Here is a 16,217-nt window from a genome sequence, read left to right as displayed (position 1 = left end):
ATAAAACTTGTGTATGTAAGTGAAGTGGAAATAATGTCATATACTGTATATTATCAATGGCCATTTTTTTCATTATCACAAGCATCTGTTAGACTGAGAGAATGTTGTTTGTATGACAGTTGTTGCCATCGTTAAAAGGCAGTTAAACCAGAGCACCAGAAGATATACACTTACTGCTACATAATAAATGTACAAAATCCAATGGTTGCAAAGCTCAGGGGGCCCATGTGCCAGCAGCAGCAGCAGCCAGCAAACACACAGCAGCAATGACTGTGTGTGTGTGTGTGTGTGTGTGTGTGTGTGTGTGTGTGTGTGTGTGTGTGTGTGTGTGTGTGTGTGTGCGTGTGTGTGTGTGTGAGACCTGAGTGTGGCCTCCAGGCCCACCATTCAACTGTGGGTTTCTGAGCTCTGAACCTGCAGCTTATTTGTTTGGAGTTCGGCCTCCAGGTCAACGACACTGGTCAATACACTTTCAACACCACACACCAGTAACACAGGGAAAACAAGCCGCGGCCTGGAGTTTGGACAGCGTTACATGAGGAACTTGCGCGGATATCTGTGGAATCGGCCAACCCCGGTGATAGATAGATAAATAGATACTGAAGATAGATACAACAAGATAGGAAGGAGATGATGACAATGAATAGCATTAAATGGCTAACATCGCTAACAGGTTTCTTCTTCTTCAATGGCGCCTTGGCGTTGCCATTGTTACCGGACTATGGACCACCAGGGGAGAAAGAGAGCAAACAGCAGTTGGACATTTCTGCCCTCAACGCTGACCTGGCCTTCAGCCCATACTCTGACCTGGCTAGGAACAGCAGGCTGGGGGAAAACCTCCTGTTCTCCCCCCTGGGCCTGGCCTCCTCCCTGGCTCAGCTGTCCCGGGTCTCAGGGTCTCCAACACGGCCTGAGCTCCTGGGAGTCCTCGGCCTGAGGGCCAACGTCACGGAGGAGCGTGTGTCCTCCACTCTGTCTTCCCTCTCGGAGCTGGAGCAGGCTCTGACGCTCACGCTCCCAGGGGAGGGAGGCAGAGCTCAGCTGGGGGTGTGGAACGGCCTGTACCGGGAGGCCCAGCCCCAGCTTGACTACCAGAGGCTCTTGTCAGAGCAGGCCCGACCTCCACAGACCCTGGAGACCCTGATTAAAGACCTGCAGCTCTCCGGTCAGAATGGCTCAGGCAAACTCACTCTCACCAACCATATACTTTTTAAAGGTACTACCGTATGCCCTTTTTCACATTCAGATTAGGTGCTCTTTCTTTCATGCATTTCTTTTTCGTTCATACTTCATTAGTTTATAAAGTCATTCTTTAGAGTTGAGGACATTTGCTCTGAGTGCAGTGAATAATGGATATCTTTGCTTTGCATAAATCTGTCTTTAGTGCTGCTTCTATAAAGTATACCATACGCAAACCTGTTATCCAATTAGGAAACGGGAATAAAATGGGCTGCATAATGGATGAAATTGAATGAAAGTGTTAGTTAGTGTACACTGTTTATGTGATGGTACTAACAGGTCAATGGGAGCAGCCATTCAACAAGCGACACACAGTCAACTGGCGTTTCCATGTGAACGCTACATCAAACGTTGAGGTGCCCATGATGTTCAGAGATGACTCTGCAGAGCTGAGGATGCTGTACGACACCAACTGTTCCACCACGGTGGTGAGACTGCCCTACTCTGGACGCATGGCCTCCCTCCTCCTGCTACCCAAGGCAGAGGTCCAGCCTCTGGAGGACTGCCTCTCCACCTCCAGGATGGACTTCTGGCTCTCCAACCTCAAGCCTGGGTACGATTGTCTCGTTTCTACTTTGAAGCATGTGTTCGTTTGTATGTGTGTGTGTGTGTGTGTGTGTGTGTGTGTGTGTGTGTGTTCTCTTAGGTGGGTGTATTTGTGTTTGTGTCAATAGTATGGGTGGTTTGTGAGTTCAGTTGTGTGTGTGTGTGTGTGTGTGTGTGTGTGTGTGTGTGTGTGTGTGTGTGTGTGTGAGTGTGTGTGTGTGTGTGTGTGTGTGTGTGTGTGCATGTGCGGGTGGGTGGGTGTTCGTTTGTTTGTGTATGTGTGGGTGTGTATTGATTCAAGAGGGCTCGTTGGGGGACCTTTGCTACAAGTTCTCTTGTGTCATGTGACATTGTTGCTTAGGACAATGATGAATTATGCTGAGCTGATCCAGAGTCAGCAATAATTGCTAATCTTATTATTATTAATCTGCTTCAGCAAGCATGGATTTATGCAATAACAAGGCAGCTTCCTAAAACAGAATCCATTATCACATTGATTGTTATTTTCACAGGAGGGCAGAAATCCGTTTCCCCAAGTTTCTCATGAAAAAATCTCACAGTTTGGAAACTCTTCTGAAATCCTCTGGGGTCTCGTCTGTTCTCTCAATCCTGGCGGACCTCCCTGTGGGCCCACCAAAGAGACCTCTTAAAGTCATTCAGGTATGAGAACTAGCGGGGAGCTTTATCTTAAGGCTTAAAGAGTGACAAACAGATGTCATTGTTGTCAGCAAAAGATACAATTGTCTGCATTATGAAATTGTCAACCAATTAGAAGATTGTACATGGCATGAAAATGGAAAACAGAGCAGGTTTGAGAGCCATATCAGAGACTATTTAAACTAATGATTATTGATTCCTTCAATTGACCCCCCCCCCCCCCTCTCTCTCTCTCTTTCTGTAGGCTGTCCATGAGGTCACCCTAGAGTTGGATGAGGCCAAGTCAGAGGAAGGGGGGAGCTCAGGTGTCAAACTGGACTTCTCTGTGCCTGCTCGGATCACCTTTGACAGACCCTTCATGCTTATAGTCTATGATCAACTCACAGGGTTCATCTTGCTCCTAGCGAAGATAATTAATCCAGCAGAAATGTAACCCATGCTGTATGGACATGTTTTTTTCACTGTGGTATGGCACCAGCCTCCTTCTCTTTTGTTACCTCCTCTCCTCTCATCTCATCTCATCTTCCCTTCTCTTCTCTTCTCTTCTCTTCTCTTCTCTAGCTTCTCCACTTAAACCTCTATGCCTCTATCTTTCCCTATTGGTCATTTTAATGTGTGTGATATAAACTGTGAAATGCTGTGATATTGCAGATCCCAGAATCTTTGATAGTAAAATTGCTTGTGCCTTTGGTTGTTAATATTATTTTTTATGGGGGGTGGAACATTGTGAGTAAAGCTTTCTAGACATTAAATGTGAGTCATATATAACTACTTGTTTGCATTTTTTGAATTTCCCTTGATGACTGAATTAAATTAATTTTTTAAAATAAAGCTACTTTAATTTGTTCAGACTCTTTGATTTATTCTCAGCCTGACTCCCTCATGGAAGATAAGACACTTTTCTCCTGTAATGAGTGTGTTTTTCCTTGTCATCATAGACACTACACATAGAGTAATAGAAATGCAAAGAAACAAAACAAAGTAGTCATTTGATATAGCTTTTACATGTTTATTATCCAACCATATGTTTCCACAGAAGCTAACCATCCTAGTACATCTATCTTCAGAAAAACACTCACTGAAGACAAAATGCCACCACTTAAAACACATTAACAAATGCTATGTTTCAGCAGAGCGCTGGATTATCTGAACAGAACCCATTGAGAGATAACAAGACAGGTAATTGCATAACACTGGATAATCAGGCAGTCCTGCATGTAGTCAGTAACATTGTAACATTTCAACAAACACATGAACACATAGACCCCTGCTTCAATATACAGGTTTATAAAAGAATAAAGAAAAATGAATTGTTTTTTAAAACTTTGACTTGCCTTCCCTTCGTTTTAATTTCTAATGTTATCTAACTGCCCACTTCAAAGTCAGACACATATCACCACTGTGACTAGTGTGAGATGATGATGATCGTGAATCCCATTAGATATCTCTTCCTCTTATCCCTTCTTCTTCTCTTACTTGGCGGTGGGGTCTGTGACCTTGCCCATGAACAGGATGCTCTTGGTGGAGTCCTCCAGGATGAGGACCAGGAAGGGCCTGTTCAGGTTAAGGTGTCGCGGCCTTGAAACTTGCATACTCTCTATGGTGGTGGCGGCAGCAGCCTCTGTGCCAGTCTCGTCAACGCTCAGCACGGCCTTGTGCGCCACCTGTTGGAGAAACAGGGATTGACAGAGAAAAGGTTTTTTGTTTCAGTGTCAATGATTTTAAATACATAATGGGCCAGTTTCACCACACAAGGCTTAAGCCTGGATCTTGGATTAGAGTCAAGCCTTCTTTTTTATGCAATATACTATAACTCCAATAACTTTGTAGTGAAGCTACAGTTTGAGTGAGTGAGTGAGCCATTTGATAAGTATCTGTATGTCACCCAATAAAAAGCAATTGAGAAGTTACTCGTTGGATACATAGTTATATGATATAGATCATAAAGCAAGTCTATCTGAAGTTGGTTTGATGTGCTTGACATTCTCCCCTACAGTTCAGTATGTGGCCTATACAGTACACATCCCAAAGGCAACATTAGAAGCCATGACACACTGCATCTATCAGGACCCACAGTAGCCTACCTTGGACACCTTCAGCTTCACCTCCTCTGAGATGCCAGAGAAGTCTGCGTTGGCATCGAAAGCATGTACAATGCCCATCCCCCTCAGAGTGCCAGTCAAGGAGGAATCAGCAACAATGGAAAACTTGGGCATGTAGACGTTAATGAAGCTGAAAGAGACAGCGTCACACAAAATGAGTCACCTGCATTCATTAAGAAACCTCTGCATAACTCAGTTTAAACATTTAGAAAGATACTTTCCTACCAACATGATCTTGTAAAGAAAAATATCTAATGCCAATGCTTGTAAAAAATATATATATCTTGTGTCAGTTTTCAGAAATGATCCCTACCTGTACATGCAGCACTTATAAGAACAAACTATGCTGGTGGTGTGAATAGATGAACAGAGAATGCTACACTGAAAACAGGCCACCGAGAGAAGAGGGTCCTGCAGACCCACGGCATGGCTCCAACTAAGTTTGAACTTACTGTTCTATTCTATTCTGGTCTATTCAATTATATTACACTCCACTCTCATGACCAGAGTCGACCACCCCTACCAGTAGAACCAGGTCCAAGGACAAGGATGTATCCCTACCTCCTGAACATGGAGTCATGCCAGTGCTTGATGTAGTCCTTGTTGATGAACGCCTCCACATCCTTCATCTTGCCCTCATCAGGCAGGATGACCATCATAGAGGTGTTGCCCTTGTAGGGCAGCATGATGACGGTAGTGCTGTTGTCTGTGTCCTGGAGGAACTGATAGCGACCGGTCCTCTTCATCATGTCCACCTCTACCTGGGTGGTCTCATCCACCTGGAACTGAGCCTTCCCAGTCATCTTGGCATTGAACGGCTTGTCCCACTTCCCTATACAGGTAAAGGACAGTTACATAATGTTTATTTTCAAATGAGTTGTTTTATTGTACTTTTCCGGTCACATGTTTTCTTTCATGTGTTTGTTTACCATGTGCTGGAATTAATAATTTAATAATTGAATTAAGTACTGCCATACTGTAGCATAGAGGTTATAATACAGTTCAATACAATATAATACAGTATAATATTAAACAATATTAAACAATACAACACAATATAATACAATATTAAACAATACAAGACAAAACAACATTAGTATCCTTCATGGGGGATAATCAATTATGGATCAGGTGTTCTCTATTTTGGCACTTGCAGACATGTGTCCTACCTCTGAAGAAGATGTAGTTGATCAGCACCATGGCGGTGTCTGTATCCAGATCCTTCACCATGTCTGTGATCTTATCCTGGGTCTTCTTGGCGATGAACCGGTTAATCTCCGCCGCAGCCTCCTCAGGTTTCGTGTAGTCAACAGTGAAGCCCTCGCTGGCGTAGAAGTGCTTGGCGTCCTCCAGGAACTTCGGAAGGGGTTTGAACCCGTCCCTCATGGCGATGGCGTTGCCCATCTCCAGCTGCATGGCGTCCCCGCTGTGCCCCAGCATGTGGATCAGGTGCTCATAGGCATCGTTGACCTGGTCCTGGGTCAGATCCTTGTACCCCAGGGCAGAGTACAGCTGGCTGTGGGTGTCTGCCTTGGCACCTAGGGACAGCATGGAGAGACTAGTGGCGATACTCAGAGGGGAGAAGAAGACGTTCTTGGCCCCGGCCTGGCTGCTCAGGCTCCTGTAGAGAGCGAAGGCGAAGTCTGCATTGTGGGGGGCGAGCTTGTGGCAGGTGTCTTCCCCATGGCCATGGGTGTGGTCGTGGGCCTCCTTAGAGCCATGGTGCAGGTGGTGGAAGTGGTCCGCGGTGTGGCCTCCATGGTCCCCATCGTGGGGGGCCGCCCAGGCTACAGACAGCAGCAGAGCCACAATCGCACAACAACTGGATACACTCTGCATATTTATTTCCTGCACAGAGGGGATAAAGCATAACACATATAAATAGACATACACTTCTGTTCTATTCTTAGTTTAACTAAGTCATAGAGAATGCTTTAACTAGTAAAACAACCAGCTTGACCACCAATGTGGTGTGTGGCGTGGGACTATTGATCACTTCACAATGTCCTTGATTTTGCAATAGGAATTATCTGACTGAATGGCATGGTTAAGAGAGCGAACTAACCTACTTCAAATCAACAGTGTGTTTGTATTTTCTCAGCCTCTGTAGTTGCTGTTCTGGCATACCACCATCAGCCATTTGGATAGTGTACATAGCCTTTATTTATGTAAACCAGCTCCTTCCCTTCTTGTGTTTATTTTTTTTAATTTTTTTTATTTCCTAGCAGGGGAGCCACCCCTCCTAAATTTCGTTGTTTGGTACCTGTACTGTAGCAATGACAATAAAGACCATTCATCATTCATTCATTTACCTGCTTCACATAGCTTACTCACTCTCTAAAGGTAGGGAAAATAAATCGATCTGAGTATTTACCTTCACATTGCAGGGAGATATAGAGAAGTGCTTACCGTCAATGTCCTCTTTGCCGGAGACAGTTTGACAGTTTGCCTTGTCATTTTATGGTCCAGAAAAGATCCGCTGACCAGCTTAGTCGAACATGAATCAGGCCAAACCCCTATTACTAACAGACCTGATCAGGACATTTATCTGGCTGGCCTGATTACATCTAATTGTGCAACATGACTAAGTAATCCTGAGCACTGCAGTTATCTGGGGGATATTTTCCTCTGAAACAACAATTTGTCCATAGGTGAACTTATCTGTAGGCGTATAAATGAATATGTATCTAACTGGTCTATTACAGCTTGCAACAATGCATCTTAAAGCTTTATGAGTAACAACTTGTTCAGAACTCAAATCTTTTTAACAGCAATATTAAAGCAACCAACAAAAAGCTACTAACAGGCATGACCGTCATTATTGGAAGTCTGTTGAACAGTCTATAGATCTATTGATCTCTATATGTCGGTGGTTGAAACAAAGTAGAACAATTACGAATAGTCATTTTCCTGACAATGTTTAGTGGCATTCTATACCCTGAAGACTTATTTGAACGAACTTCATAAGGTAGTTTCCTCCTGATTGGCTAATGATTGTAATCTGTCAGTGTACAACTCTGAGAACAGATTGTTTGGCTGACATTTTTGCCACTTGTGACAAATCTCCTGTTTGATGTATCAGCCTCTATTCTGTTCATAATTTCCCAGCTCACAAAATATCACTATATCATCTGCAGTGCTTCATCTTATCAGGACAGGGAGAGGTCCAAAGCATCACCAGTAGGTTGTGCATTATGAAATGTATGATTGATTCTTGGATTGTACAGTTTTGTTCATCATATTTGATTTCAGTAAGAAGCAATTTCATGCAATGAAATGTAATTATAATCTAATGTAAAAGTTAACCTGTAGCCTGTACTCTATAACATAATAGAAATAACAGCAACATTATAAGAAAAGGTGACAATCACAATCTTTGATTGAAAAGTAAAAAAAAAAACATCAATTAGAATTGGGTACATGGCATATATGTTCGACTTCATACAGTATCCTCATATATACTGTTCTAGTCATTTATTAACTTAGCCAGGGTATCAAAAGATAGTGAAAGTGCAGCTGCAAAAACATGCCATCATCATAGACACTACAGGATACAGGTTAACTTTTACATTAGATTATAATTACATTTCATTACATGAAATTGCTTCTCACTGAAATCAAATAGGATGAACAAAACTCTACAATCCAAGAATCAATCAAACATTTCATAATGCACAACCTACTGGTGAAGCTTTGGACCTCTCCCTGTCCTGATAAGATGAAGCACTGCAGATGATATAATGATATTTTGCGAGCTGGGAAATTATGAACAGAATAGAGGCTGATACATCAAACAGGAGATTTGTCACAAGTGGCAAAAATGTCAGCCAAACAATCTGTTCTCAGAGTTGTACACTGACAGATTACAATCATTAGCCAATCAGGATGAAGTTCGTACCATATGAAGTTCGTTCAAATAAGTCTTCAGGGTATAGAATGCCACTAAACATTGTGAGGAAAATATCTAGAGACTATTCGTAATTGTTTTACTTTGTTTCCACCACTGACATATAGAGATCAATAGATCTATAGACTGTTCAACAGACTTCCAATAATGACGGGCATGCCTGTTAGTAGCTTTTTTTTGGTTGCTTTAATATTGCTGTTAAAAAGATTTGAGTTCTGAACAAGTTGTTACTCATAAAGCTTTAAGATGAATGAATGAATGAATGAATGAATGAATGAATGAATGGACTTTATTGTCATTGCTACAGTACAGGTACCAAACAACGAAATTTAGGAGGTGCATTGTTGCAAGCTGTAATAGACCAGTTAGATACATATTCATTCATAGGCCTACAGATAAGTTCACCTATGGAGAAATTGTTGTTTCAGAGGAAAATATCCCCCAGATAACTGCAGTGCTCAGGAGTACTTATGTTGCACAATAAGATGTAATCAGGCCAGCCAGATAAATGTCCTGATCAGGTCTGTTAGTAATAGGGGTTTGGCCTGATTAATGTTTGACTAAGCTGGTCAGCTGATCTTTTCTGGACCATAAAATGACAAGGCAAACTGTCAAGCTGTCTCCGGCAAAGAGGACATTGACGGTAAGCACTTCTCTATATCTCCCTGCAATGTGAAGGTAAATACTCAGATCGATTTATTTTCCCTACCTTTAGACAGTGAGTAAGCTATGTGAAGCAGGTAAATGGCTGATGGTGGTATGCCAGAACAGCAACTACAGAGGCTGAGAAAATACAAACACACTGTTGATTTGAAGTAGGTTAGTTCGCTCTCTTAACCATGCCATTCATTCAGATAATTCCTATTGCAAAACCAAGGACATTGTGAAGTGATCAATAGTCCCACGCCACACACCACATTGGTGGTCAAGCTGGTTGTTTTACTAGTTAAAGCATTCTCTATGACTTAGTTAAACTAAGAATAGAACAGAAGTGTATGTCTATTTATATGCTTTATGCTTTATCCCCTCTGTGCAGGAAATAAATATGCAGAGTGTATCCAGTTGTTGTGCGATTGTGGCTCTGCTGCTGTCTGTAGCCTGGGCGGCCCCCCACGATGGGGACCATGGAGGCCACACCGCGGACCACTTCCACCACCTGCACCATGGCTCTAAGGAGGCCCACGACCACACCCATGGCCATGGGGAAGACACCTGCCACAAGCTCGCCCCCCACAATGCAGACTTCGCCTTCGCTCTCTACAGGAGCCTGAGCAGCCAGGCCGGGGCCAAGAACGTCTTCTTCTCCCCTCTGAGTATCGCCACTAGTCTCTCCATGCTGTCCCTAGGTGCCAAGGCAGACACCCACAGCCAGCTGTACTCTGCCCTGGGGTACAAGGATCTGACCCAGGACCAGGTCAACGATGCCTACGAGCACCTGATCCACATGCTGGGGCACAGCGGGGACGCCATGCAGCTGGAGATGGGCAACGCCATCGCCATGAGGGACGGGTTCAAACCCCTTGCGAAGTTCCTGGAGGACGCCAAGCACTTCTACGCCAGCGAGGGCTTCACTGTTGACTACACGAAACCTGAGGAGGCTGCGGCGGAGATTAACCGGTTCATCGCCAAGAAGACCCAGGATAAGATCACAGACATGGTGAAGGATCTGGATAAAGACACCGCCATGGTGCTGATCAACTACATCTTCTTCAGAGGTAGGACACATGTCTGCAAGTGCCAAAATAGAGAACACCTGATCCATAATTGATTATCCCCCATGAAGGATACTAATGTTGTTATGTCTTGTATGGTTTAATATTGTATTATATTGTGTTGTATTGTTTAATATTGTATTGTATTTTATTATACTGTATTATATTGTATTGAACTGTATTATAACCGCTATGCTACAGTACGACAGTATTTAATTAAATTATTAATTTATTAATTCCAACACATGGTAAACAAACACATGAAAGAAAACATGTGACCGGAAAAGTACAATAAAACAACTCATTTGAAAATAAACATTATGTAACTGTCCTTTACCTGTATAGGGAAGTGGGACAAGCCGTTCGATGCCAAGATGACCGGGAAGGCTCAGTTCCAGGTGGATGAGACCACCCAGGTAGAGGTGGACATGATGAAGAGGACCGGTCGCTATCAGTTCCTCCAGGACACAGACAACAGCACCACCGTCATCATGCTGCCCTACAAGGGCAACACCTCCATGATGGTCATCCTGCCTGATGAGGGCAAGATGAAGGATGTGGAGGCGTTCATCAACAAGGACTACATCAAGCGCTGCCATGACTCCATGTTCAGGAGGTAGGGATACATCCTTGTCCTTGGACCTGGTTCTACTGGTAGGGGTGGTCGACTCTGGTCATGAGAGTGGAGTGTAATAGAATTGAATAGACCAGAATAGAATAGAACAGTAAGTTCAAACTTAGTTGGAGCCATGCCGTGGGTCTGCAGGACCCTCTTCTCTCGGTGGCCTGTTTTCAGTGTAGCATTCTCTGTTCATCTATTCACACCACCAGCATAGTTTCTTCTTATATGTGCTGCATGTACAGGTAGGGATCATTTCTGAAAACTGACACAAGATATATATATTTTTTACAAGTATTGGCATAAGATATTTCTCTTTACAAGATCATGTTGGTAGAAAGGTATCTTTCTAAATGTTTAAACTGAGTGATGCAGAGGTTTCTTAATGAATGCAGGTAACTCATTTTGTGTGACGCTGTCTCTTTCAGCTCTGTTGACGTCCACATGCCCAAGTTTTCCATTGCTGCCGAATCCTCCTTGACTGGCACTCTGAGGGGGATGGGCATTGTAAATGCTTTCGATGCCAACGCAGACTTCTCTGGCATCTCAGAGGAGGTGAAGCTGAAGGTGTCCAAGGTAGGCTACTGTGGGTCCTGATAGATGCAGTGTGTCATGGCTTCTAATGTTGCCTTTGGGATGTGTACAGTATAAGCCACATACTGAACTGTAGGGGAGAATGTCAAGCACATCAAACCGCCTTCAGATAGACTTGCTTTATGATCTATATTGTATAACTATGTATCCAATGAGTAACTTCTCAATTGCTTTTTATTGGGTGACATACCGATACTTATCAAATGGGTCACTCACTCACTCACTCAAACTGTGACTTCACTACAAAGTTATTGGAGTTATAGTATATATTGCATAAAAAATAATAACCCAGTTTCACAGACAAGGCTTGACTCTAATCCAAGACTAAAAGGTATCTTCAATAGAGATTTTACATTGAATGTGTGATTTAGTGTGGTGTGGTGAAACCGGCTCATTATGTATTTAAAATCATTGACACTGAAACAAAAACCCTTTTCTCTGTCATTCCCTGTTTCTTTAACAGGTGGCGCACAAGGCCGTGCTGAGCGTTGACGAGACTGGCACAGAGGCTGCTGCCGCCACCACCATAGAGATTATGCCCATGTCAATGCCGGACACCCTAAACCTGAACAGGCCCTTCCTGGTCCTCATCCTGGAGGACTCCACCAAGAGCATCCTGTTCATGGGCAAGGTCACAGACCCCACCGCCAAGTAAGAGAAGAAGAAGAGATAAGAGGAAGAGATATCTAATGGGATTCACGATCATCATCATCTCACACTAGTCACAGTGGTGATATGTGTCTGACTTTGAAGTGGGCAGTTAGAAATTAAAACGAAGGGAAGGCAAGTCAATGTTTTAAAAAACTATGCATTTTTCTTTATTCTTTTATAAACCTGTATATTGAAGCAGGGGTCTATGTGTTCATGTGTTTGTTGAAATGTTACAATGTTACTGACTACATGCAGGACTGCCTGATTATCCAGTGTTATGCAATTACCTGTCTTGTTATCTCTCAATGGGTTCTGTTCAGATAATCCAGCGCTCTGCTGAAACATAGCATTTTGTTAATGTGTTTTAAGTGGTGGCATTTTGTCTTCAGTGAGTGTTTTTCTGAAGATAGATGTACTAGGATGGTTAGCTTCTGTGGAAACATATGGTTGGATAATAAACATGTAAAAGCTATATCAAATGACTACTTTGTTGTTTCTTTGCATTTCTATTACTCTATAAAAGAATAGAAATAACAGCAACATTATAAGAAAAGGTGATAATCATAATATTTGATTGAAAAGTAAAAAAAACATCAATTAGAATTGTGTACATGGTATGTCAACTTCATACAGTATGCTCATACTGTTCTAGTCATTTGTTAACTTAGCTAGGGTATCAACAGACTAAAGTTCAGTTTCTTCCCCAGGGCCATAAGTGCACTAAACTCGGCTAAGATCTAGAAAAAAAAACTGTAACCACCCCCCTCCCGTGCAATACGAGAAACTACTGTGCAATAACCATAGGAATAGTGCAATGTTCTATAACCGTGCAATATGTTTACATTCTTGTGATAAGGATCATATTCTGTATATAAGTCTACTAGTCCATATGTTATTAACTGTACATTGTTTATAAAAGTACACAGTTACATGCATGATATGTTTATAAAAGTACACAGTTACATGCTAACTCCCCCCTGTCTATATAGGCCAGGTGAATAGGCCATATAGTGTATATATAATGTAAGTATAGAAGCTCACATTATAGATACATTCTCAGATGTCTACCGACCACTTATCCCCCTATATTTATTTATACCCCCCCCCCCCTATTTATGGCTCATTCTTTTTTTATTTTTTTATTATCTTAGTGTTGACTGTGTGACTGTGTGACTGTGTGACTGTGTGACTGTGTGACTGTGTGACTGTGTTTGTTTGTTAGCACCTAGGGTTTGCATTTTAATTTCATTGTACCTGTTACAATGACATTAAAGATCATTCATTCATTTATTCATTACAAAGATAGTGAAAGTGCAGCTGCAAAAACATGCAATTTATTCTGGTGGGCCGCAATATATTTTGGGATCTGGATCAATCCTGAGCTATCTAGACAGTTTCACAGTAACATTTTGGAACAGAAAGCTGTTGCCTGCAGCCCACTAACCTGGGGTTCTTCGGCCCCAGCTCACACTTTGACCTTTGACCTTTGACCTTTGACCTTCTCTGTCAACAGAGAAGTTGCTGAATGGGCCGTTTATCTAATCAATACACTGACCTCATTCCCTCCCTTCAAAGGGGGATGGTGTTCAACATAACTGAACATGTACCAAATCAGAGAGGAAAAAGTACAACTTAGGGGGTGTTCACACTTGACTTCTTTTTTTTTTAAAAAGCGCAGCCTTCACCGCCTTTTTACATACAACCCATGGGAAAAGGAAAAAAGCGCAGCCTTCGCCGCCTTTTTCCCAGAATGCATTTCGCACCGGCTAGCAGCGGGCAATTTAAATCGTCCATTTTAAACCTCCATTGGCTAAAAGCTGTAATTTTGGCAATACAAGTGTTAACATGTCATTTTATGAAGTTTTAATATGTTTTCAGGCGAGAAAGTAACCATATATATTTCCAAAATGTGTCCAGTTTATCAAAATAACCTGTTTATATATCTGATCTGACGTTTTTTTTCGTCTTCTGTTCGCTAGCTGCGTTCGTAAATTCGCCCTGGAAATCTGATCAGCACTCATGGAATGCCTCTTGTCCAATCAAATTACCTGGTCCCTTTATGACGTTGAACCCAGTGTGCGCTATGGCCCTGTCAGAGCGAATTTACGAGCACACCCTGCGTTGTTTATATACCTTCAATGCGGAGAAACATCGTAACATAATTATAACAAGTTGTAAAATGATTTGGGGGGCCAATATCTTTAGCTAGCTAAAGTAACTAGTTTACTTTATTGTTGTCTTAGCAGTTGGTAAAAGAACAGGATTAAAACAAAAATATCAGCAATAACATATCGTGCTCTGCAGCAAGCACAATTACAACCCAACTTGAAGCCACAATACTGGGACATTTACATTTACATTTACATTTTTGGCATTTAGCAGACGCCTTATTCCAAAGCGACTTACAATCAATACATTTGAATACTAAGCATGTGAATCAGCAGTCCACCATTCGTTGCAGGAAGAGTACTCTAGCTCGGGCCCGGGGCCACTGATAGAAGGAAAAACCTTCTCCCTATTATCGCCTTCTACTATATATATATATATATATTTTTTTTACTGGAGAAACTGAGAAGCAGTACAAGGGGGGCAATAGAAGTTCTAGGGACACAGTAGAGGGGAAAGCGGGTGTCTTTAGGAGACGTAGAGGTGAGGGTCGGAAGATGTCTCAGGAGGAGCAGTTAAGATGTAACCTGAAGAGATGGGTCTTCAGTCTACGACGGAAGATGGTTTAGTGACTCTGCCGTTCTGACAGCCGTGGGGAGCTCATTCCACCAGCGGGGAGCCAGTGTTGTGAAGAGACGTGATCGGGCAGCCCGACTGCTGTGTAGAGGAGGAGGGGCCAGTCGGCCAGCCGAGGTGGAGGAGCGGAGTGAGCGGGCAGGGGTTTGGGGGGTTACCATTTCCTTCAGGTAGGCAGGGGCTGTCCCTTTAGCTGCCTGGTATGCAAGCACCAGGGACCATTCGTGACTGACAGTCAATCAAATACTAGGCGAATATGTAATAAACTTGGATTTCATGCATTTAAAGTGGCATCTTTGTAATCATGACGATGTAGTCAAGCAGACAAGGCTTCCTTTTAACTCCCAGAGGCTACGACTATTACCAAGTCTATCGCTGGGCATATTTGCAAGGTGTGTTGTGTTGAACTGGGTATATTTGCAACAGTGTTGCGTAAAATGAAGATTTCTGCCCGAATGCTGCTAACACTGGAACCACGTTATGAAACACCAGTAGCAATCACGAGTTGTTCTACATTCTACAACATGTGCTACATTGTTTTTGTCCATCTTGATGGGTCTGACGCCTTGGAGCACCGGTTGCTAGGAAGTTGGTTACTATGGAAGGTACACGCGTACCTACTCTCCTCGTCCTGATTGGTCAGCTGTCAGAAAGGCGCTTGACATCACACAATAAAATAAATTCAAACATTAAATAAATTCAACTGAAAAAGGCGGCGGGAGCTGCGTTTTTCTCACGCTTTTTAAAAGACGTTTTTTTCCTTTTCCCATAGGGTTGTATGTAAAAAGGCGGTGAAGGCTGCGCTTTTTTCTAAAAAAAGAAGTCAAGTGTGAACACCCCCTTAGGAGGAACTCTTAGGGCCGGTTTCACAGACAAGGCTTATAACAGCATCCTCAATGACTTTCCATTGAAGTGTGATTTAATCCTGGACTAGGCTAAAGCCTTGTCTATGAAACCGGCCCTTAGTGATGGGTTCCCTGCCCTACTTCTGATCACTATAGGTTAGCCACCACAGCCCCTTCGGCTCAGAGACAAGATGTTGAAGCTTCAAAAACACACCAGAGTCGTTATTTAGTTTGTTCATTCGTTTGTTTGTTCATTAGTATTTTGGTTCAAGCTCCTCCACTCTGCTCAGCCCCAGTCTTCTCTCTCTCTCTCTTTCTGTTCCTGCATCTGTGATTATATCTTGTTAGAGATCAAATGGTTAATGCGCACACAGTCATGCTAGGAGATGGATTGTGTGAAGTGGCCATCTATAATGTATAGTAGTGGAACTGGGGCTCCTATCAAGCCTGTTGTAATCTGCTACTCGCTCACGCAAGGTTGCGTAAGACCTCATCGCTCTGCGGGATCAGAGAGACTGGAGAAGCAGCTGATCACGCGATGGTGGCAAGTCTGAGAGAAATTAAAGAAGAGCAAAGGTAAGATAAAGTTGACAGAGGAGCTAA

At 42.8% G+C, this 16,217-nt stretch overlaps 3 protein-coding genes across 3 annotated transcripts; 2 read left to right on the top strand and 1 right to left on the bottom strand.

Annotated features, from left to right (window-relative positions):
- The first annotated feature begins 479 nt into the window (after positions 1 to 479).
- On the top strand, positions 480 to 3,210 carry LOC308174760 (alpha-1-antitrypsin-like protein CM55-MS). The gene is made up of 4 exons (XM_080549859.1): positions 480 to 1,216; positions 1,519 to 1,792; positions 2,298 to 2,445; positions 2,687 to 3,210. Exons 1-4 carry the CDS (start codon positions 631 to 633, stop codon positions 2,873 to 2,875), a joined length of 1,197 nt encoding a protein of 398 aa, XP_080405985.1. The 5' UTR covers positions 480 to 630; the 3' UTR covers positions 2,876 to 3,210.
- A 680-nt stretch (positions 3,211 to 3,890) lies between these two features.
- On the bottom strand, positions 3,891 to 7,055 carry LOC308167711 (alpha-1-antitrypsin homolog). Its single transcript, XM_080542176.1, has 5 exons — positions 6,954 to 7,055; positions 5,714 to 6,392; positions 5,106 to 5,376; positions 4,527 to 4,674; positions 3,891 to 4,106 (listed from the first exon to the last, which is right to left on the bottom strand). The coding sequence occupies exons 1-5, from the start codon at positions 6,999 to 7,001 to the stop codon at positions 3,915 to 3,917; spliced, it is 1,338 nt and encodes a 445-aa protein (XP_080398302.1). The 5' UTR covers positions 7,002 to 7,055; the 3' UTR covers positions 3,891 to 3,914.
- A 1,992-nt stretch (positions 7,056 to 9,047) lies between these two features.
- Positions 9,048 to 12,499, top strand: LOC308170759 (alpha-1-antitrypsin homolog). The gene is made up of 5 exons (XM_080545595.1): positions 9,048 to 9,094; positions 9,488 to 10,166; positions 10,509 to 10,779; positions 11,211 to 11,358; positions 11,840 to 12,499. The coding sequence occupies exons 2-5, from the start codon at positions 9,497 to 9,499 to the stop codon at positions 12,029 to 12,031; spliced, it is 1,281 nt and encodes a 426-aa protein (XP_080401721.1). The 5' UTR covers positions 9,048 to 9,094; positions 9,488 to 9,496; the 3' UTR covers positions 12,032 to 12,499.
- Positions 12,500 to 16,217: the final 3,718 nt, after the last annotated feature.

This window comes from Nansenia antarctica (assembly GCF_963989245.1).
Source record: "Nansenia antarctica genome assembly, chromosome: 1".
In the NCBI taxonomy this organism is placed as follows: Eukaryota; Metazoa; Chordata; class Actinopteri; order Argentiniformes; family Microstomatidae; genus Nansenia; species Nansenia antarctica.
Note: the sequence above shows the minus strand (reverse complement) of the source record. Positions and strands in the feature narration are given on the sequence as shown.

Excerpts from the sequence above, each read along its gene's own strand:
- LOC308174760 (XM_080549859.1), top strand. The coding sequence starts at position 631 with ATGATGACAATGAATAGCATTAAATGGCTAACATCGCTAACAGGTTTC. Across the intron at positions 1,217-1,518 it reads CAACCATATACTTTTTAAAG|GTCAATGGGAGCAGCCATTC; the intron begins GTACTACCGTAT and ends TGGTACTAACAG. Across the intron at positions 2,446-2,686 it reads GACCTCTTAAAGTCATTCAG|GCTGTCCATGAGGTCACCCT; the intron begins GTATGAGAACTA and ends CTCTTTCTGTAG.
- LOC308167711 (XM_080542176.1), bottom strand. The coding sequence starts at position 7,001 with ATGACAAGGCAAACTGTCAAACTGTCTCCGGCAAAGAGGACATTGACG. Across the intron at positions 6,393-6,953 it reads CGGCAAAGAGGACATTGACG|GAAATAAATATGCAGAGTGT; the intron begins GTAAGCACTTCT and ends CCCTCTGTGCAG. Across the intron at positions 5,377-5,713 it reads CAACTACATCTTCTTCAGAG|GGAAGTGGGACAAGCCGTTC; the intron begins GTAGGACACATG and ends TTACCTGTATAG.
- LOC308170759 (XM_080545595.1), top strand. The coding sequence starts at position 9,497 with ATGCAGAGTGTATCCAGTTGTTGTGCGATTGTGGCTCTGCTGCTGTCT. Across the intron at positions 10,780-11,210 it reads CATGACTCCATGTTCAGGAG|CTCTGTTGACGTCCACATGC; the intron begins GTAGGGATACAT and ends TGTCTCTTTCAG. Across the intron at positions 11,359-11,839 it reads TGAAGCTGAAGGTGTCCAAG|GTGGCGCACAAGGCCGTGCT; the intron begins GTAGGCTACTGT and ends TTTCTTTAACAG.